Source organism: Toxorhynchites rutilus, chromosome 1 (assembly GCF_029784135.1).
Source record: "Toxorhynchites rutilus septentrionalis strain SRP chromosome 1, ASM2978413v1, whole genome shotgun sequence".
Lineage (NCBI taxonomy): Eukaryota > Metazoa > Arthropoda > Insecta > Diptera > Culicidae > Toxorhynchites > Toxorhynchites rutilus.
Genome location: NC_073744.1, coordinates 80,784,599 through 80,807,557, shown reverse-complemented (window position 1 = coordinate 80,807,557; position 22,959 = coordinate 80,784,599). Strand labels below are relative to the sequence as shown.

The 22,959-nt window shown below is 40.2% G+C and overlaps 1 protein-coding gene across 3 annotated transcripts in view; it reads right to left on the bottom strand.

Annotated features, from left to right (window-relative positions):
* Window positions 1-4,345: 4,345 nt before the first annotated feature.
* LOC129761913 (elongation of very long chain fatty acids protein 7) overlaps window positions 4,346-22,959 on the bottom strand; it is an 82,390-nt gene continuing 63,776 nt past the window's right edge. For all 3 annotated transcript variants that reach the window (XM_055759759.1, XM_055759760.1, XM_055759761.1), the window contains exons 2-8: window positions 18,169-18,309; window positions 12,058-12,165; window positions 11,876-11,956; window positions 11,639-11,801; window positions 10,923-11,059; window positions 10,695-10,850; window positions 4,346-5,501 (exon numbers count right to left, since the gene is read on the bottom strand). In XM_055759759.1, the coding sequence (XP_055615734.1) occupies window positions 5,295-5,501; window positions 10,695-10,850; window positions 10,923-11,059; window positions 11,639-11,801; window positions 11,876-11,956; window positions 12,058-12,165; window positions 18,169-18,309 (993 nt within the window). In that variant the 3' untranslated portion in view covers window positions 4,346-5,294. The remainder of the gene's footprint in view (window positions 5,502-10,694; window positions 10,851-10,922; window positions 11,060-11,638; window positions 11,802-11,875; window positions 11,957-12,057; window positions 12,166-18,168; window positions 18,310-22,959) is intronic.

Here is a 22,959-nt window from a genome sequence, read left to right as displayed (position 1 = left end):
AGGATGTTAAGCGAGCTTCTATGGAAGAAATACTTATATTAAGATCGCGACTTCTCAAGCTATCATAAAGGGTGTGTCACATCAAATTGCATCACGGAAAAAACGCTGTAGAAATTCACCCAGTAGACCGATCCTTTTGAAAATTTTAGACAGTAAAATAAAAACTATTAAACAACTTTTGGCATTTTCTTTTTATTCATACTTCGAGCCCAAGCCCGTATGCTCGCACCTTCCTCTTTACCCCGTCCATAAGGTTCTGTACAACGTCAGGTTGTAGTTTTTTTTGAACAGAAATCCATTTTCTCTTGAAGTCCGCCTCCGATTTGACAACTTTTGGGTTCTTCCGGAGGGCCTGCTTCATAATCGCCCAATATTTCTCTATTGGGCGAAGCTCCGGCGCGTTGGGCGGGTTCATTTCCTTTGGCACGAAGGTGACCCCGTTGGCTTCGTACCACTCCAACACGTCCTTTGAATAGTGGCACGAAGCGAGATCCGGCCAGAAGATGGTCGGGCCCTCGTGCTGCTTCAATAGTGGTAGTAAGCGCTTCTGTAGGCACTCCTTAAGGTAAACCTGCCCGTTTACCGTGCCGGTCATCACGAAGGGGGCGCTCCGCTTTCCGCAAGAGCAGATCGCTTGCCACACCATGTAATTTTTGGCAAAACTTGGATAGTTTCTGCTTGCGAATCTCCTCCGGAACGCTGAATTTGTCCTCTGCGGAGAAGAACAACAGGCCCGGCAGCTGACGAAAGTCCGCTTTGACGTAGGTTTCTTCGTCCATTACCAGGCAATGCGGCTTCGTCAGCATTTCGGTGTACAGCTTCCGGACTCGCGTCTTCCCCACCATGTTTTGCCTTTCGTCGCGGTTAGGAGCCTTCTGAACCTTGTATGTACGCAGGCCCTCCCGCTGCTTGGTCCGCTGGACGAATGAACTTGACAAATTCAGCTTATTGGCGACATCCCGGACCGAACTTCTCGAATCACGTCTAAACTGCTTAACTACGCACTTGTAATCCTTTTCACTGACGGAGCATCCATTTTTGCCGTTCTTCACCTTCCGGTCGATGGTTAGGTTCTCGAAGTATCGTTTTAGTACTCTGCTGACCGTGGATTGGACGATTCCCAGCATCTTACCGATGTCCCGATGTGACAACTCCGGATTCTCGAAATGAGTGTGCAGGATTAATTCACGACGCTCTTTTTCGTTCGACGACATTTTTCCAAATTTACGAAAAATTGACAGTGAAGCATAGCCAACGTGATCTATACACTCTTATCTGATTATAAGCGAAAGCTGAAGATATAATTCCTAAAAATTAAATTTCTACAGTTTTTTCCGTGATGCAATTTGATGTGACACACCCTTTAATCCGATATGCGTGAGTATATCCTTTCGAATCTCTAAATCAGCAGCCATGTAAATTCGTCAATTGCATTTTATACATTACCAAACAACATGCTCGATATTATGATACATGATACAACATTACATAAAATGTTAGAAGCAAGACCTACACGTTAAACCGTGAATTGAGCACGAAACAACTGGCAAATGGAGAATAATTCATAATACGCATCAATTAACATTGTGGGCTAACGCCCGATGAAGCGCCCCTAGTCATCAAACATTCTGTAAAGGTGCTTGGAAGTTACATTTCTTACGTTTTTATATATTCTGAGGGCGAGCTAAATTCGAGCCCGCGAGTACATCCACCTCGTCGATCTCATATTACAGTTATGTTCGTCAGTCAGTGTCGCTGACCAGGTTTAATCATTTTTACTGACACTAACTTCAGTACCGCGAATAAAAAAATAAGCTCGGGTTTCTATGTGGCTCGTGGCCGGCCAGTTCAATATCAGCGAGACTCAAATTCCGCGTAACCAAATTAATGTTTACGATTATATATAGCCAATTTGATTGCAATGGGTCATGTTTTCCCCTCTCTGAAGGCGACTACAAGCACCTCCCGTAGGAATTTGAATTTAGAGTGAGCTTGTAAGGATTAGGTATGTATAGTGTTAGGTAAATTTTATATTTAGTTGACATAAAATAAAGAGTCGGGAGTTACACGTTAACAGGATCAGTCGTGTTTTAGTTGTACGAAAAAAAGAAAATCCAGTTGCCCACTAGGCAACGCTACACCGAATGTAGGCAAAGAGAATGCTAATTGCGTCAGGGAGGATAGCAAGTGGTTGGTGCAATCGAAAAAAAAACATACCCATTTTAATCGTCAAATTGTTTATTTTTTTACTATATTTTCTGTTCGTGTTTCAAACAAAAAAATGCTGGAAAAATTTTCTGTCAAATGATATACAACACATCATATGTCGCAATAACGATTTATAATATGCGTTTGAAAACTCTCAATGAATCATTACATTTTTCGTAGAGTGATCACTATATATATGCTATATAGGACTATATAGAAATCAAAGACATAGTCCTATGTCAAAAACGCCTGATATAGGGTTGGGGAAAAAGAAAAGTCGTATTTCTGATCGACATTTGACGCTTTATTTAACATACTTAAAATTATCCAATTGAAGTCAAATATGCGCCGTTTTGTTCGCAAACTTGTTGTCATTTAGAAGGCAACTTCAATATCCCCCCTTATAAAACCCCCCTCTTTATTTGCAAAAAATTCAGACAGCAAGTTTTCGCAAGCCTCTTTTGAGGCCAACTTAGTATCACCAAGAGCGTTTTGCATGGATCGGAAGCAATGATAATCACATGGAGCCAGGTCCGGACTATACAGTGGGTGCAATAGGACATCCCATCCGAGCTCCCGTAGTTTCTGGCGGGTCAGCAAAGATGTGTGAGGCCGAGCGTTGTCTTGGTGGAAAACAACACCATTCCTATTGATCATTTCTGACCGCTTCTGGTCAATCGCCTGCTTCAAACGGTCAAGCTACTCACAGTAGAGAACCGAGTTGAGGGTTTGGCCATAGTTGAGCAGCTCATAGTGGATGATTCCCTTCCAATCCCACCAAACACACAGCAAAACCTTCCTGGCCGTCAATCCGGGGTTGGCGATGGTTTGGGCCGGCTCACCGCGCTTCGACCACGACTTTTTTCGCTTTAGGTTGTCGTACGTGATTCACTTTTCATTACCAGTCACCATCTTCTTCAAAAATGGGTCGAGTTCGTTCCGTTTCAGCAGTGCATCGCAGGCGTTGATTCGGTCTAAAAGATTTTTTGCGTCAACTCGTGTGGCACCCATACATTCAGCTTTTTTTGGAATCCAATCTTCTGCAAATAGTTTCAAACGGTTTTATGGTCTATACCCAGTACCTGGCCAATCGAATGAGTGCTCACATGCCGGTCTACTTGGATGATTTCAACGATTTTATCGGTTTCCACGACGATTGGTATCTTCGACAGCCACTACACCAGAACGAAATCGATCAAACCAACGCTGTGCTGTGCGAATCGTTACACTATCGGGTCCATGAACTACACGATTTTTTTCGGCCGCCTTCGTTGCAGTTTTACCTCGCAGGTAGTAAAAACGTAAAATATGGTGAATTTCTTGCTTGGTGGACTCCATCTTTGACGCACTATAACTTGAGACTGAAAAGGACAATTACAACACTGTCAAAACGACACTTGTAGCACAGATTGTCGTCTTCAAATAGCCGTATAGTATGACCCGATGCGATAAGTACAACACATGATATGTTTAAGTGTTGCCATATATTGACAATATACGACATTTCTTTTTCCCCAACCCAATATAATGCAAATAATCTGGTTAATGAACGAAACTTGTCAAATTATGGGCGATAAATTGCTTTTCAACCAACACGTCGTGTTGCTAGTGATATATGTTGCTCTACAAAGGCGATATCGTATTGCGTCGGTGTGCGAGATCAACAAAAATGTAGAGTAGTGCGGGACAAAGGTGCGCACCTAACTATATATATCACCTTCGAAACGTAGTACAAGAATTTCTCGTGTTTTGTTTGTAGCTGGACAAAAACATATTTTAATACAAAATGACAAATGCACACCGTACGGGGCAAAAGTGCGCACTTATTGAATTGTATTTCTGAGGTAACTTGTAACAAAAATAAATACTTTATTATTACCAGCGGGAGAAGCATCATTATATGGGTGTTATGGTGTTATGGTCGAACATACCACGTGAAAATTTTGGGAAGGGAGGAGACTGACAATATAAGATTTAAAAAAAAATCGAAGCATCAACAGATCAAAATCTCCTTCTGATCTGTTGATGCTTCGTATTGAATTTGTGAATACCTTGTATTCTAAGACTTTTTTGATTAACGATTGGGTAATCATTACCAGGGTTATGGATATATAATATTGAGAAAATTACAAACGAGTTTTGAGTATTATTGTAATATTATGGTTTATTGCACTTCAGTCATTCATACAAACATATCGTATATTCACTTGTTGTTCCTTTTGCTACTACGTCAATCTTTGATCGCTGTTAAATACTTCACTACCTTGATATGAGTGTGCAACTACTTATGACTTATAAACTTATGGAAATCAACAGATCTTGTCTCTTTTCGGGCCCAGAAAATACTGGCATACAAATACGAAAGCACCTCCTTATTTTATTCTGTACAGCCACAAAAAGAGACGCGATGTTCGCGCAAATTCGAGGAAACATTATGTACAAATTTCTTAAGGCTAGTTAAATTACTAATCCCTATGTTACTTATACACTCAAATACGAAGCGATTTTTCCGGGCAGGAGGTTTCTTCCTGTCTCACAACGGGCTTTTCAAGCCGAAAGAGTAAAAAGATTTTCGCGCTCCTTTCAAGATAAAATAGAAACTATCGCAAATTAGCACCGCTACCGAGAGTGTCAGGCAATGCTGGCTTGAGCTTGAAATACGGGGCACAAGTTGTACTGGTCTCGTCTGTATATTCTTGTTCATAACCTAGTTATATAGTAAGTCCTAGCTATTGTTCACGTAACTAGTGCGCTTTCAAATGATTCACGGTGCATCGGAGAATAATTGTATATTAAAACTACACGGCGCTATCACTTTCTGCTATCGACGAATCCGCTTCTTGTGTTTCAAAAAATCTGAAACATCTAGAACTCAGTTCTGAGGTGATAATACAGATTGCTATAGCATAGTTGATGGGTTGTTCCTGCGGAGAGACGGAGTGAGTGTTTTCCGCACTCCCACATCGCCCTCCCGAATGGCTGGCTGGTTTTGGTTTTCGTTGGGTTCCTCTCCCTCTCTGTTATCATCTCTGAGTCCTTAGATAATATTTGCTAAGAGCAGCAAATTTTAAGAACGGACTGATCGATTAGTTGTTCACCGAGCCGACGTACACCCGATGCCTCGTAGTGGAGTAGCTGTCTTCCACGGTTTTGCCAACCGCATGGTAGAAGCTGGTCTTCCCGTTCGCCTGGTACGGGGAGGAGGTCGTGGTGTGGGACTCAATGTTCTTATTTGGTTCCGACTCGAGATTTCCATTCGCGAGCACCAGGTTCTCGTTCTTTTCCTTCTTTAACTGGAAGTAGATGAGCGAAAGAGAAAGATGGGGGGAAGATGAGTATTTTGTGGATACGAACGATGATTGATTTTATTATCAGAGAATAACTAATAATGATAATAAAATAATCTACTATAATATATAAGGGTTTTGAATATTAGGATGGGGAAAAAGAAATCCTTTATTTTCCGTCAACAAAATCACGTAGCATCGCCCAGAAGCTAAAGATCGACCATACAACGTTTTAAAACAATTTCCGTAAAGCTGGGTTCTAAAAGAAGCTCCTACAACAGAAAGTGTCATTTTTATCAAGACGAAAAAGAAGTCCAACGGCTTCATTTCGTAAAAGGACTTACTTTTGAAGAAAAACGCAAAATAGCAAAAGGCGGTAACACTACCTATGCTGGAGTAGCGCAACATAGGCTATCTCAGAACCAGACTTACAGTGATTTCAAGGAAATAATTGATTTTTAAAATCGCGAGATCGAAGACCTCAAAAAAAAAAACAATTAACAAATCTAAATTAAAAAAATGATTTGTTAAGTACTAATGAGTCTTTAACAGAAATGGACACAGAAAGTGTACGTGAAAACACTAACACCCAAAATAATACAGAACCACAAGAAGAACACACCATATACAGGAACGAAAAATGGACAAAGAAACACAAAAGACATTTAACAATTGACAACAGACAACAACAAGCAAAAAAGTCTCCGACAAGAGAACAATTGAAAACACCACAAAAAAAAAACAAATCAACAAAGAACCACTCATAATAGAACACAACAACACGTAAATGGAAACGAACAAGAAAACAGACCAATCTTTCAAAAAAATGAGCCTGTAGTTATCTGCTTCTAGTAGTAGCACATCTGCCCGTCCCAGATATTTTTTTTTTAAATTGCCAGTAATCCAAAAAGAATAAATTTCAATAAGGTAACTAATCTCGCCGCCAAAGCCAGTAGCCTACTTCAAAGAAGGTCCTACCCCCTTTTCAAATGGGATTGCAATTGCAATTAAAAACGGGACCTCCCATAAACTTCTAAAAAATAACACTTCATTACAGGCAATAGGAAAAACCTCAAAATTTTCGAAACCCAAACCCCCTCAGTCAAAACTCTTAATATACTCGGAGTAACCTTGCACAAGAAACTTAGTTCCATGCCACCTACTCAGGCGTTCAAGAAAGAAGCCCGAAACAGATTAAATTTATTGAAGACAATTTCTGGCAACCTAGCTTCCGGATATAGGAAGTCTCTTTTCAGGATAGTGAACACTTGGATCATTCCAAAAATTTTATATGGGGTAGGCATCTTCAGCCGCGGTGGCAAAAAACCGCTTAAAACCATCGAACCGGTATTTGATAAGGCAATAAAGATAGCCATCGGTGCCTTTGTTACAAGTCTTACTCTCGCTGTTATGGCATAAAGTGAACCATTTGATCGACTTGTTACGAATATTGTAACAAATAGAGCTATCCGTTACCTCTCAATTCCTGACCGCGACCACGATGTCCCATTAATATATATGGCAAAGGACCAATTCAAACAACTCACGAATCAGGATCTTCCCGATATATTTATACATTCGACGGTAATGGAAAGAAATTGGAATGTAAAACCGCCGAATGTTAACCTTGATTTACTCAAGGAAGCTCGTGCAGGAGATCTCCAATCTAAAGTTAAAGCCTGTTTCAATCATCTCGTAGAAACAAAATTCCAGATTGAACATAAAGTTTACACTGATGGTTCAATAAGCCTGATGGTTTCGGTTGCGGTATTTTCGAAAACCGATATACTGGTAGTTTCTCACTTCCTTCCCATGCACAATTTTTAGCGCAGAAGTTTTTTCGCTCCTAATCGCTACCCAATAGTGCATATATGATTCTCTTCCTACTGTTATATTTTCTGATTCCGCGAGCTGTCTCCAGGTTCCCAGAAAGGTAAAACCATTCGACCATGGATCACTCAAATAGAAGAAGCAGCTTCTAATAAAAATACCACCTTCTGTTGGGTTTCGACAAATTAGCTGGTAGGGGTAGTACCCAATAACCTCCTAATATTACCATTCCTTCCTTTCCTTCCTGATGCGAAACATTGGGTAAAACAGCAGATCCGCCAAAGTTGGGACATAGCCTGGAGAGTAGGAGTAGAACAATTTTTCTTCAAAAAATAAAAAACATCACTCTTAAATGGCATGACAGAAATAACAGTAAGGAAAGACGGCTTCTCACCCGTCTTCGAATTGGCCACATCAAAGTCACTCATACTTATCTACTTCAAAAAAAGAAAAACCTCAATGCTCTTGCAATGAGACCCACATTTCTGTAATTCACTTACTACTGGATTGCGAACATACAAAGGACGCTAGAATTAAAAATAATATAGGACAGAACTTAAGAGATATTCTAAGTAACGATGAAACGCAGGAAAATAATTTAATAAATTTTTTAAAAGAAACTGCACTTTACAAGAAAATATAAATAAATTTAAACTCAAAATAAAAAGAATAGAAACAAATAGAAAACCGGAGATGAATGAATCGAAAGATTTAAAGTCTCCGTGAACAAAGGAGAAGAAGAAGAAGATCTTTGCAAATACATGCAAGCCAAACTCTATCACCAGAGCGAGAAATTTATGCTAGAGTTCCACAGGGCAGTGTTCTTTGACCATTTCTCTATCTTATCTACACAGCTGATCTCCCGTTCGCGCGAAACTTATAGACTACAGCATTCGCAGATGACACCGCTATTCTAAGCAGTCACAAAAACAGAACGACTGCTTCACGGGATCTCCAGGAATACATAACGGTCGTGGAAAAGTGGCTTCAAATATGGAGAATTAAAGTAAATGAAACAAAATGTGTCCACGTTACGTTCACGCTTAATCAGAACACATGCCCACAAATCAAGTTCAATGGATCTGCAGTGCCTCAATCGAATGAATTTAAATATCTCGGTGTACACCTAGATCGCCGTATAACCTGGAAGAAACACATAGGAACAAAGAAAACGCAATTGAAATTGCGAAAATCAAATACATTGGCCAATCTGGAGGAAGTCGAAATTAAAATTAGAGTTCAAACGACTTCTATACAAATCCATGCTGAAGCCTATTTGGCATTACGTCTGTCAACTTTGGCAAACAGCTTCAGCAAGTAACATCGAAATCATCGAAAGAGTACAAAATAAACAGCTAAGACAAACAAATTACTGGCGCCCTTGGTACATCCGTAATAATGTCATACATCGAGACTTAAGTATGGCGATGGTTTAAGAAGAACTACATAAAACAAGGAGGATATATGCGGAAATGCTGAAGAATCATCCAAATTCACTAGCAAGGCCAATGGTAACACGTCTGAAGGAAAAAAAACGTTAATTATTTGAACGTGGTCAAACGCTAGTGTTGTGCTCCAGCACACATGTGAAATTTTTGCTGTAAGAATTGATAACAAATGTAATACTTTATTATGTTAGAACTAAAGTCATAACCAAATATTGTTATTTCCATGATGTGTATGTATGTATAAAAAAAAACATGCAAGTAGGGGGTATTGACGTGGGACTACGTCTAACCGGAATATATGGGGATAAAATGAAAACCTGAACACAGAAAATGCAGGAACAAATGAAAGATTTCGAATGCTTATAACTCGAACATTTCTCGATAGATCGGAAAGATGTTTGTATCAATTGATAGGAAATATTTCTACGCACCTATCACAATGAATAAAATGTTATTTTTCATGAGATGAACAATTAAATAACTGTAAAATGTCAAGCGTTATCTAAACGCTTTAACTACCACATTTTAATTGGCCTCTATTTACGGCTTCCCCAACACAGACTTCAAAACCAAGCAGCCATCGGCATTGCAAATAATGAAAGTTGGGGGAGTGCTTGTTCTCACCGAAATGTATTCCCTAACACAGACTTCAGATGTAAGGTGTCTGAGGAAATCGGCATTGCAAATACAGTAGAACCTCCATTATCCGCGAGCGGATGATCCACGGTGCGGTTTATCCGCGAAAGCGAGTTCTATAGTAATTCTATGAACCTACCCTAAATTTGACAATGAGTGTTAGGTTTTTGTTCACTTGTTTTGGTCATGACTTTCATATTATTTGACAACTGGTGTACACGACCTTACAGATGGATAGTTCCGTGGATAATCGGGGTTCTACTGTACCTGCAAGTATTTTTGGCATTTGTTCAAATTCTTTACATATAAAGCAAACATGTTAAATTTAATTGAATTCGAAAATTGTTCCATTCAATCAATAATTTAATCAATGAAAACAAGCGATTACTAAGCCAACGGTAGTCTCACGTCAATCTTGCGGTTATATCATACATATAATCAACCCATTTATTTTCTGTATTGCAGTGAATTTTAACACATTTGGCTGGTACGTCACTTCACTTCCGTTTTTGGAAGAATGTTGGGAGTGAGGATTGAACTCATAACTTTTAGCGTGAGAGGTACGGGTGTTACCACTACGCCTGACCGTCGTAGACGAAAACGTAGACGTAGACGTAGTCCTACGGTAGAACGAACTACCGACCGGATAGCTTTCTGAAAATGCTCCGAGTGAATACAATACTGATCTTTTGCACCCTGAAACGGTTCTAGAGGTTTGGTTCATGGAGAATCGAACCAAAACCTAGACTTAAGGGGAACTCGATCTTGAATCGAAGAAAATTAAATTTTTATTTTCAAAGTTTCGGGTAGCTTATAACCACAAAAATGTTGCGCCAAAGAGATTTTGTTTATTTGGTTCCTTCACAGTCAATACAGCGAGAAATATAGGATCATCCGTTGTAGAATTGTATTCTCTATCGCTATTATTCACGACATCGACATCGAGTGCATCGAAAATTTGACCTTGATCTCAATGGACATAGTAAATCGTTTTTTTTTGTTTTTCCCCTTAATTGCATGCTGTGTACTTATCTCCATGGACATAATTTAGAAAAACTAGGAAGCCATTCTTGATTGCCCATGCTTGTTTTTACTCTTTTATCCCAAAACATATCGAGCACCCCTTGTACAGAACTGTCCGAACACAGGTTTCCTGAAACAATCATTATCTGTGATTTTCTGGAACCATATCACAGAAAACCCGAATATCCTTGACATCACGGTTCTTCACAACAAATGGAGAAGTTTACCTCGCAGAGGAATATATAACCAATTTGGAACTCACCTTCCGCTGGTTGTACGCTTTCTTATAGAAGTTCGAGAACAGGAAGTAGAACATGACGGCATGGGCTCCAATGAAGTAGGCAAACGCAATCGGGTAGTTGCACTCGTTCCACAACAGCAGCTGGAATGCATGCAGCATGACCATCACGAATTGCACCTGAAATTTGAACAAAAATTACACTTAATTTCCTTAAAGTCAAGCGTGGTGAGAGACAAAAGTGGATCCTACCATCTGTAGCACAGTAAGGTATTTCTTCCACCAGAGGTACTTCTGCACCTTGGGACCCATCGCTGCAAGCATGTAGTAGGCATACATGATGATGTGGACGAAGGTGTTTAGTAAGCCGAAGAATGAGCTGTGGCCACCTGTAGCGGAATAAATGATATCGCGAATTAACTGGTTCAAAATTTCCATTTGCGAAAAACAAACGCGTCGGTTGAATTAACACTTTCGTCGCCCAGTCAGCCAGATATGGGCGACACTCTCCTCGTTCAAATTGAATAGGATTTTCAAAAGGAATTTGACAGAATAGGCACCTAAATGTTACTATAGGATGTGTGGAAAAATTCTAAAATCATAACCATATTAAAATAATGTTTATACTATAATTTTTATCAATTTTTAGTACGGATGGTTTGTACTGCAGTTTTTTGCGAAACCCGTATAATATGACTTTGTCATGTGCTTTCGTTGTCAATTCGTCTTCAAATAGTAAAAAAAATCACTAGATCATGTAGAAGTTGTCTACAAACTAAGTTTGATCTTTATTTCATAATTCATCCGCAAGTTGGGCCCCGCGAGAAACTCAAAAACGGCGCATTGGGCGTCGAACGTGTTATCCCAACATCGCATACAAGAGTGCAAACCAAGTAAACGAGTTGGATACAATCCAGTGCTGGTTGTGTTTATCTCCTACAAGCTACGATACAATATCGCACACTTACCTGGAGTAAACTTCACCCCCCACCAAACAGAGACCGGCATGATACCGTGGTGGATGACATGCAGCGTCGAGACCTGGTCATAGCGTTTCCTCATCACGAAGAAGAATGTGTCGAAGAATTCCGTGAACTTGGAGAAGAAGTACCACCAGCAGCCGGAAGCCATCTATTAATGAGAAACGACAATACCCATTTATCCAACACAGTTCCTTTTAAACCCCAAAGCCATTTGTAACCTACCCGCAATGCCGTTGGGGATCGAGAGTAATCCACCGGTTGGCATCGATAACTGTAATGCGTAAACCATCCCGCGGCACATGCCTATCGTCGGGAGAAAAGAGAAAATGTGATGAAAACAAAAACCAATAAGCGGGTGAATGTTGCACAACAACCGGCCGCGCCAAGGTCGAACCATAACCTACCTCATAAAACAGCCACGCACTGAACACGACCTGGATGGCGTTGTACACGATCAGTACTTTCCGCAGTTCGAACGGCTTTCTGTTTTCCATCAATCGGGGTCCCAGAACCTGTTTCGAAGCGCAAGGGAGAGAAAGAGAGAAGAGAAAGGCGATTAACGGATGGGCACGTCTTTTTGTGATGGAATCTGTGAAAAAAAAATTAGCGACTCTAATTCATATTTCACTCTGTTTTCATTCGCATAGCAATGGCATTCGCTTTAGTGTCTGGAGTTCCTTCATTTCATCGAAAACCTTCATCAGGTGCCAATACAATTTCCTTCGAAAACCAGCGACAGTTTCAATAAAATATAAAACTTAATCAATGTCAGCCTGCGTTGGAGTGATGTAAGTCATTATCGTCGGTCCTCTCGTGACTCAACTTTTGTGTGCTCTTTTCCCAAGATCGATTGAATAACACAGCAGGGGATGCCGTTTAACCGGCCATTTTGATCGTGATTCTACCAGATCCTGTTCGGGAGAATAGTTAGTTAATTCGTATCATGACATATTGTGAGTGTTAAAAAAACAAAACGCGCTCGAGCAAAAGAAATTCATATTTGTATTTTGCATTCACTTTCTTAGTCACGTCACCGCCTTCAGGGAAACGCAAAAGCAGATGAACTAGACTGGTTGTCGACAACATATCCAAGAACAAATCTCTCGACCAGAACAGTAATCGCAATCCGCACTCCCGGGCAGATAATGGTAGACGCTAACCTCTCGGCCACGGAAGCACATAAACCATTGAGGACTTAATATACACTGCGTTTCACAACTATAGAACCATTTTTTTCTGAATTCCAAGAGATATGTGAGAATTCGGTTGAATTGAAGTATATAGTGTAGGATATAATAACTATCTTCATTTAAAAGACTGGCTATTTTGTTGTTGTTGTGTTCATGCGCGAAACAATAAAAAAAAATCCAGTGTTTCATAATCTGGTTCTAGATGGAAAAACTCTCACTCTCACTTTACACTTTGAGTTATTTGGCATCAATTCATAACATCTGGCAGGTCAAGGCATGGTTTATTGAAGGGGAGCTTCAGATTCTGAACTGGTCAGTTTGTTTACCAGATCAAACCCTATCGAGAACTTAGGAGGAGTGATCGTACGAATAGTAGATGCAGCATACAAGCAGTATGAGTGATTTGAATGGCTTAAACGAACAATATCTTTTGCGTAGATCAATATACACACTACAACATGGCGCAACTTGGTCAAAACCTCCCCGAAAGGGTTATTTAATCTTATTGAGAACTAAAGATAACCTACGAATTAGAAATTTATTGTAATTCATGTGAAATTGACGTTAATTTTGTAAAGGAGCGACAGTTTTTCCATCTGGTTCTATAGTTATGAAACACTGGAATTTTAGTTTTTATTATAGTTTCGCGCCTGAACACAACAATAAACTTCAAATGGTCATTCCTTTAAATGAAGATAGTTATTATATCCTACACTATATACTTCAATTCAACCGACTTCTCTGGAAACACCAATGGTATTTTTTTTTTATCCAAAATATATATTTTATTAAGGCTCATATGGCGTCAGCCTAACGGGGCCGGGAGTTCAATATTTTGACAATGTTTGCTTAGACTATGTTAGTAATATGTAACCGATTACTCGCGGTTGACTCGAGGTTAGTATTACAAGTGTTCTCATAATTGGTATGTCGCAGTCTTCGATGCTCTGTACGTGTGCCCGACACGGGATACTTCCTATTGGGATGCAGCTGACCAATAATCAGCAAAGCCCCCCTAGTCTGTACCCCATATCTAGCGTGGTGCGTCTTTCTCGACTCGAGGAATCCAGGATAGAATGGCGGCGCAATCATCAGCTCGTGTAGAGTTGTCATGAGCGGTACAACCTTTGGCTCTTGTTGAATAATCAGTGGACTGCACAACCTTCGGCCCGTGCATCTGTAAAGAGTGTGTGTATGTATTGCCGCGACTAAGTAAAAGTTTATCGATCGGATAGGAGGGATATGAAACGGGGACACAACGAAGGAAACATCATTAAACGTTGACATCGGCGTTTCTGAGGAACAGGTATAGATGAAGCAGAAGATCAGGATCCCGGCTACCTAAGATATCCCGGACGGGGATATCCGATTGTCTGCCTTGTGCTCTCAGTGCTCTAGAGAGCTGAGAGCGAGCAGCATGGAACCGGATACACGACCAGACAACATGCTCGATGTCGTGGTAGCCTTCGCCACAATCACAAAGATTGTTTGCTGCGAGCCCAATGCGATAGAGATGCGCGTTTAAGTTGTAGTGATTGCACATAAGCCGAGATATCACGCGAATGAAATCACGACCTACATTCAATCCCTTGAACCATGCACTCGTCGAGACCTTAGGGATAATCGTGTGTAACCAACGACCGAACTCATCACCACTCCACATGCGCTGCCAACTTACGAGCGTATACTGACGAGGAATGTGGAAAAATTCATTATAAGCAATTTGCCTTTCAAAAAGTGTGCCTTCTAAAGCGCCCACCTTAGCTAGCGAGTCTGCTTTCTCATTCCCCGAAATCGAGCAATGAGAGGGAACCCATACTAAGGTAATCTTGAATAATTTTTCGACCAAAACACTCAATAGTTGTCTTATTCTAGTTAGGAAATAAGATGAGCGTTTATCAACCTTCATTGAGCGGATTGCCTCTATTGAGCTGAGACTGTCTGAAAAAATAAAATAGTGGTCGATGGGCAATGTTTCAATGATCCCTAATGCGTAATATATCGCACCCAGTTCAGCGACATACACGGAACAAGGATCTTTGAGTTTGAAAGAAGCACTGGAATTTTCATTGAAGATGCCGAAGCCAGTGGACTCGTTTATGAATGAACCGTCAGTAAAGAACATTTTATCAGATCTAACTATGCCCCCATATTCTGCCGAAAATATCGGCGGAATAGAATCGGAGCGTAGGTGATCTGGGATTCCATGGATTTTTTGTCGCATGGACAGATCAAAAATGACAGAGTAATTGCAGAAGTATGGGAAGCAAACTTGGTTGGAGATGCCTGGTGAAGGGTGCACGTCGTGGGTAAGGTACTCATGGTATATAGACATAAAACTTGACTGAGGAGTCAGTTGGAGTAGATTTTCGAAGTTATCAATCACCAATGGATTCATGATCTTGCAACGGATGAGAAATCTGTAGGATAATTCTGTGAACCGAAGAGTAAGCGGGGGTACTCCTGCCAAAACTTCGAGACTCATCGTATGTGTCGAATGCAAACACCCCATGGCTATACGCAAGCAACGATATTGTATTCTCTCCAGCTTGAGAATATGAATCCTGGCAGCTGATCGGAAGCAAAAACTGCCATATTCTAACACTGATAATATCGTTGTTTTGTACAACTGAATGAGGTCTCCTGGATGGGCACCCCACCATGTTCTGGTAATTGTTTGGAGAAAATTGATTCTTTGCTGGCATTTCTGTTTCAAATACGCAATGTGTCTCCCCCAGGTACACTTAGAATCAAAATATACACCCAGGTATTTGAAAAACATAGAGTGTTGGATCGTTTTGCCGGATAGGTGAAGCTGGAATTGGGCGGGTTCGTGCTTCCTAGAAAAAACGACCATTTCAGTTTTCTCCGTAGAGAATTCGATACCCAGCTTGAGGGCCCACGTGAACAGATTGTTCAGGGTATCTTGCAACGACTTTTGCAGAACGACGGGATTAGTACCCGTGATGGAAATAACTCCATCGTCTGCAAGCGTGCTCAGCGTGCAGTCTCTAGTTAGACAATCATCCATATCATTGACGTAAAAACTGTACAAGAGGGGACTACTTAGGCAGGAGCCTTGTGGTAGGCCCATAAAACTGTAACGAGAAGATTTCGAGCTGCCATAAGAAAAAATCATGTGCTTTTCTGACAGTAAATTGTACAGGAAATTGTTAAGAATTGGTGAAAGTCCACGATTATGAAGCTTCTCTGAGAGAATTTCCATGGAAACTGAATCAAATGCCCCTTTGATATCGAGAAAAACGGAAGCCATTTGTTCTTTGCGAGCAAATGCGATTTGGATTTCAGAAGATAGCAGCGCGAGACAATCATTTGTCCCTCTACCTCGGCGGAAGCCAAACTGCGTATTTGACAGCAAATTGTTTGTTTCGACCCACTTGTCCAAACGAAGTAGAATCATTTTCTCTAACAATTTACGAATACAGGATAACATTGCAATCGGCCTATACGAGTTGTGATCGCAAGCCGGCTTGTTGGGTTTCCGTATGGCTATCACTCTCACTTGTCTCCAGTCATGCGGGACAATATTCAGCTCCAGAAACTTGTTGAACAAGTTCAGCAAACGCTGTTTTGCCAAGTCGGGAAGATTCTTCAACAAGTTGAATTTAATCTTGTCCGACCCCGGAGCTGAATTGTTACATGAGAGAAGGGCAATTGAGAATTCCACCATCGAAAAATTCTCATAATCGCTTTGAAGTGGAATGTCGCGTACGACGTTTTGTGCAGGAACGGTGTCGGGGCAAACCTTCCTTGCAAAGTTAAAAATCCAACGGTCAGAGTATTCCTCACTTTCGTTTGTATGGTTCCAGCCACGCATTTTCCTAGCCGTATTCCAAAGAGTGCTCATAGCGGTCTCCCTTGACAAACCATTGACGAACTTCCGCCAATATCCACGCTTTTTTGCTTTAATCAAACCTTTTAGTTTGGCTTCTAGAGCTTGGTACTTTAGAAACCATTCCACTAATCCAGTTTTCCTGAATTTTTTGAAAGCGGATGATTTTTCAAGGTAGACCTTTGAACACTCCTTGTCCCACCAAAGTGATGGAGGACGACGTCGGAAAGTGGTAGCCGGTACACGTTTCTTTTGAGCTTGAAGTGCGCTTTCGTAAATCAAACTCGATATAAAGTTATACTCTTCGAGTGGAGGAAGTTTATGCATTGAAACAATTGCTTCAGATATTATTTCCGCAAATGTTCTCCAGTCAATATTCTTCGTGAGGTCATACGAAATATTGACTGACTCACGAGAGCTTGATTCATTAGCGATCGATAAAATTATTGGTAGGTGATCACTACCGTGGGGATCTTGGATTACCTTCCACATGCAATCCAGGGATAACGAAGAAGAGCATAGAGATATGTCTAGCATGCTTGCCCGTGAAAAACTGCAACACAAATAATCCACCCCAAGATCAAGTTCATGAGAGAAAACCTTGCACGCGCTTCAGTTAGCATTGGGGTTGTTTTAGCTGATTTCCCCCATTCGACTCGGTTCAAATTATGACACCTCGTGTTTGCGAGGAACATTATAATCATAATGTGGAAAACTAATCGACCGATCCGAATGTTAACACCATATTTCCACTGTTGTTTACATGTGATTGAGCGTGTATTCGATGTCAATTCCGGTCGGATTTAAGTTTTAATTTGCGAAATAATAGATAAATACCTACAAGGAAAAAAACGGAGGTTTCGGCGATGACATGTGAAAAGATTTTTGTGACAGCCGTTTTGACGTCTTTTCAATGTGTGAATCGAATCGTTAAAAGTCGTTGAATTACTTGGAAACGATTGATAATAAGCTAACCTGTTGTTAAATGATAAAACACTCGCCGTTGTGGAACACATCATACTACACTACAATGAGGGAGTAATTAAATTACAAGTTGTGTAATTTAAAAAAAAATGTTGCTCGGTTCTCAATACCGCACATATTGCTTCCCCGAAAAACAATCAACAAGAACGCGTAAAAGTACGCCTCTGCTAGGGTTTGGCCCTGACTGCCATTGAACTTCTGGTTTATAGTGCATCTCCCAGTTCCATCTGTGGTGGAATGTACTTCCGCAGAAATCTCGGAGATGGATAAAACGAGTTCGATTTTCCTTTCACTAATCCTTGAATGCACTTATTGCTTTTCATGTGGCGAACGTCCGACGTAAATCCATTGTAGACACAGTGGCCCTAGAGCGAAGCCATTGCACTTGACTTGCATAGGTCAGCGAGAAGTTAATAAACTGATCTTTGGCGAGAAAATCAAGGTCCTGTCCAACGAATCTTGTCTCGAAATGATTGAAACCTACTTACCTTCACGAAATAGGCGTACGACAAACTGATGGCAATTGTGGGAAACGGTGAACTCATCAATGGCCAATCATTCGTCCGGGGGTCTGACAGATCGTCCATAAGGTACCGCCATCCGCCGTAAATGCTGTTTACTAACTCCATCTGGAAAGATAGGAAAGAATTCTAATTAGACCCAAAAATAAAATCTCAATCGCTAATCTTCGTCAGCTCGTTTGATCCAAACGGCTTGATGTTTACCCTTGAAAAATATGGGAGCAAATACAAGCCTTTTACACGTTTACCGAAGCCAAGCGAATGTATACAAAAAAACCCGACGTATCCTCGTCGTCGTCACATCATGCAAACAATTAAACATTATACTCCACGATTCAAGCTTGGGGAATACTACTCAATCACGTGGGATATCGATGGTAGACTATCGTCATCCGAAATTTCCAGAACATTGGACTTTGAGCTCTACAATTGAAGAGCGGTAAATACCGCATCATGATCTGTGGATGCAAAAATTGTTTGAAGAACAGCAAAAACATGTTGACTTTCTTTCCGACCCCATTCAGTTTCGGCAAGTCATCTGAACGGACGTCGAGACGAGTATCAGGTATCCAAGTGCGATGTTTCATCAAAAATAATCATACATTCGTTCCAGATGCTTATATCATTCCAAATTTGTGTGATCTCATGGCGGCAGTTGAGAAAAGTTGCCCGGCAACTTGTAACGTGTGGAAAGCCGTGTGTCTGGCGACCGTGAATTTGCTGAGTCAGCTGCAGGGATCGCTCGTAGGAATTCGTAAACAGCTCCCAGCGTACGCGTGCCTGGCGGCGATCAACCGGATCAGGAGAGAGAGTGCGAAACCGCAAAATTTGCAAAATTTTTGATACACGTTTCGCTTTTGCGTAAAATATCAGAATGAATCGACAAGTTTTGTGTCGCCTGGAACCGTTCGGTGGGAATTCCGGACTATCCAGTTTTGCATATTGGGAAGTGTAAATGCTTGTCGTACGAAGTACAAAGAGGTGAGGCGAATTATGTATTCAGCTTTGAGTCTCCAACAATTCCTGTGCACATTACAGAAAGATGTTGAAATCAGAAAGAAACATCGAAAAATGCCTTCCTCTTTTTTTTATTTATTTGATTTTTGTATTTGAATGAAACGTATTGGGAGTGTAACTTATGAATAGTTTTTTTTTAGATAAGCCTTATTTGGATATATTAATGAAAGAATATGTCATATCAAAATATTTCCATCCGAAACGCCAGATTTATTCTTACGGAAATTGTGAGAAAGCCGGAATCGTAGGTTATATCTACGAAAATTTAGGTGCCTTCTTTACCAATTTTTACATCACTCTATCCCCACAGCATACTTTGGCTTCGTTATTGTTCATAAGCGCCTGGGCAGCAACATGATGGTCAAGTGTGTCGTGGAACAAAAATCGTGGTCTTCAAGATTTTAATTGAAGGTTCAGTCGGAAGTGGTTAAACTGATATTGACGCTATTAAGTTGGCTATCGAATACCGTATTGTGGAACGGTTAGAGTGCTGTAATTTGGTTCATAGAAATAATCAAATTTAACATGCTTTTTTTTGGAGAAAATCAATAAAAACACCTAAGAGGGCACTAATTTTTTAATTTTGTACTTCTAAAATGTTACTTAATTCCACCAATTTAAATGTTTTACATCGAAAAAATGATTAACATTGTTTTTTTTTATCCAAAATATATATTTTTATTAAGGCTCATATGGCGTCAGCCTGACGGGGCCGGAAGTTCAATATTTCGATAATGTTTGCCTTACAACTATGTTAGTAATATGTAACCGATTATTCGCGGTTGGCTCGAGGTTGGTATTACAAGCGTTCTTATAATTGAGATGTTGCAGTATCCAATGCTCTGTACGTGTGCCCGACCCGGAATACTTCTTATTGGGAAGACATTAATCAGCAACGCCCAGGATCACGGCTACCTAAGATATCCCGGACGGGGATATCCGATTGTCTGCCTTGTGCTCTCAGTGCTCTAGAGAGCTGAGATCGAGCAGCATTAGCATTGCGTTGTCAATTACTCGGTTACGAGTAAACCTCAAACGATCCTCACCTAAAACGATCCGAAGAATTACGAACGTGCCCACTCCACGAAATTTGACAATTGATTTGCATGTATGGAATTACTCGCAGCCGAGCTATATCAAAGTTTTTTTTATTTTAAACGGGCGAGTGACATGTTTCCACTGAAATGGTTGCTATATCTCCATTCGTCGCCACATGCTCGGGAAACGATGCTTCCATCTTGGAATCAGCTTTCCAATGACTGCCGTTGTTGATGTGATAGACAGCGATTAAACCCATTCATACCACTCCCTTCAAGAATGTAATGTGTGTGAATACAAATAAGCCTATCTCGAACATACCCCGATATACACCATAAGAGCAGCCGAACTCATCCAAACAAATATTTGCATAAAAACCGATTCCTACCATGGCTTATATTCCTTCCCGTATCCAACATTTACCCATGCCACAAGCAAATAATCTCACATGATTGAAGAGAATTAATAATCACATTTTGCCTCGGGAGGATGTTTGCGCCATGCGTAGCGAGCGCATGCGTGCTCTTGCATGTCAGGACAATATATACTCAATACAGTACTGAACTTTACTCGAACATTTCTAAATAAATTGCCTGATGTTTAACCTAGAAAAAATTAATTTTTTTTCAGAAGCAATTTTCGCATAAGATGTTTACCCATATTCGATATAGAAGAGCTATTTTTCATTCATAATTTTCATCGAGAGTGTGTTCATTCCATCTGGAAATTCAATACACTCATTGTCGCTTCTTAAACTCGTGCTACGAAGCTCAATGTCGTCAACGCAAATTTATCTCCTCGGTCCAAAAACAAATATCTTCGCTCCGTCTGTGCTGCAGGTCCATACTGAGAAGCCACTGTGTTTGATAATATAAATACATCATGCATTTGTCGGCACTGTGTACTGGATAATATAAGTTACCTTTATAGGGGAAGAACCTTTCCATATCCCCCCCCACATACATCGTTAAACTCTTTGATAATGATTTGGTGGCCCTGAAAAGGGCCGTTTTGTTTGGTTGTTGGGTATTGTTTGTTCACTACACCAGTACTTACAACCGAGGGATGATAACAGAAGGATGATAATTAGGTGTTGAATGGTACGTATCACGATAGGAGATGAAAATAGGAGAAAACAATTCGAAAGTTCGAACATTCATGAAAATTCGATGTCCCACAAAGTTCGTTTTACAATGTTGGATTATTTTTTTTAAATTTTCTACATGACTTTTATTTTGTATGAAAAAATAAAAAAAAAATACATGTATAAATTTAAAAAAAATCAAATTGAAAAAGTCAATATATTAGAAATGTTTTTTCCAAATATCAGGAGAATGGCTCGAATATATTTCGTTGTAACACAAACAACAAGATATTGTCATACATTGTTGAATGCTTGGAATAAAGTATGTTCAACGTCAAAAGAGTCGTTCGTTTATTTATTGGACTTATATATGATATTTCAGCTGTCCAGCTTTCATATGACCGTTTCAAAATTCACAAGCATTATCAACGAAAAATTCCAAACAATCGACAGATTCACATGTCAATAATTAAGGTTACCAATTATTGTTTTTTCGGTTAATAATCTGGAAAATTCGTTTTGGTATACTACGAGGGCGGTCCGACTTAGCCTCATCGCCCAATGGTGTCAGTATCGCAAGAGAAATTATTATCGTGTAGTACATTCTTGTAAACGGCTACTGTCAAAATTTCAGCCGAATCAGATTCGTAGTTTTGTTTTGACCGTGTGTGGAAGCGGGCGTGCTCACAGATTTTAGAAAAATGGAAAAAAGGGAAATTCCGCCGTCGCCACGGCCAAATTGGTCGAATTGCACTACGAACTGTTGCCCCATCCATCGTATTCTCCATATTTGGTCCCGTGCGACTTTTTTTTTGTTTTCATACTTGAAAAAGTCACTCGCCAGGCAAAAATTTGAGTCGAATGAGGAAGTCATCGCCTCCACGGAGGCCTACTTTGCAGCCCTCGAGAAAACGTATTTTTCAGATAGAATAAAGAAGTTGGAGCATCGCTGGGTCAAGAGTATCGAGCTAAAAGGAGACTATGTTGAAAAATAAATCGCCACTTTTTAAAAAAATGTATAGGCTAAGTACTTATTGTACTGATTTCGTATATACTAAATTCTGCAGAACGGTTTCCTTGAGCGGAAACCGCGGCCTTGAGCTCATCAACCGTGGTGTACGGTTCCCGGTTGAAAAAAAACTTTCTTCCTCTAAATCGCGCCAGTACCCGTTGAAACCATCAGGACCATCTAAACGCTTTTTTTCGTTAGTGAAGATAACCTAGCATTGAAGAATTTTTCGTTATGGTGTATAGCAAAATGTATTCTTTTGAAAACATTCTTTGTCATAACATACTATAGGGTTGGGGAAAAAGAAATGTCGTATTTCTGATCGAAATTTGACGCTTTATTGAACATACTTAAAATTATCCAATTTAAGTCAAATATGCGCCGTTTTGTTTGCAAACTTGTTGCCATTTAGAAGGCAACTTCCTTAACCGTTCGTTCCGTTTTAGCAGTGCATCACAGGCGTTGATTCGGTCTAAAAGATTTTTTTGCGTCAACTCGTGTGGCACCCATACATCCAGATTTTTTTGGAATCCAATCTTCAGCAAATGATTCCAAACGGTTTTATGGTCTATCAGGTTTTATGGTATATGGGAACGAAATCGATCAAACC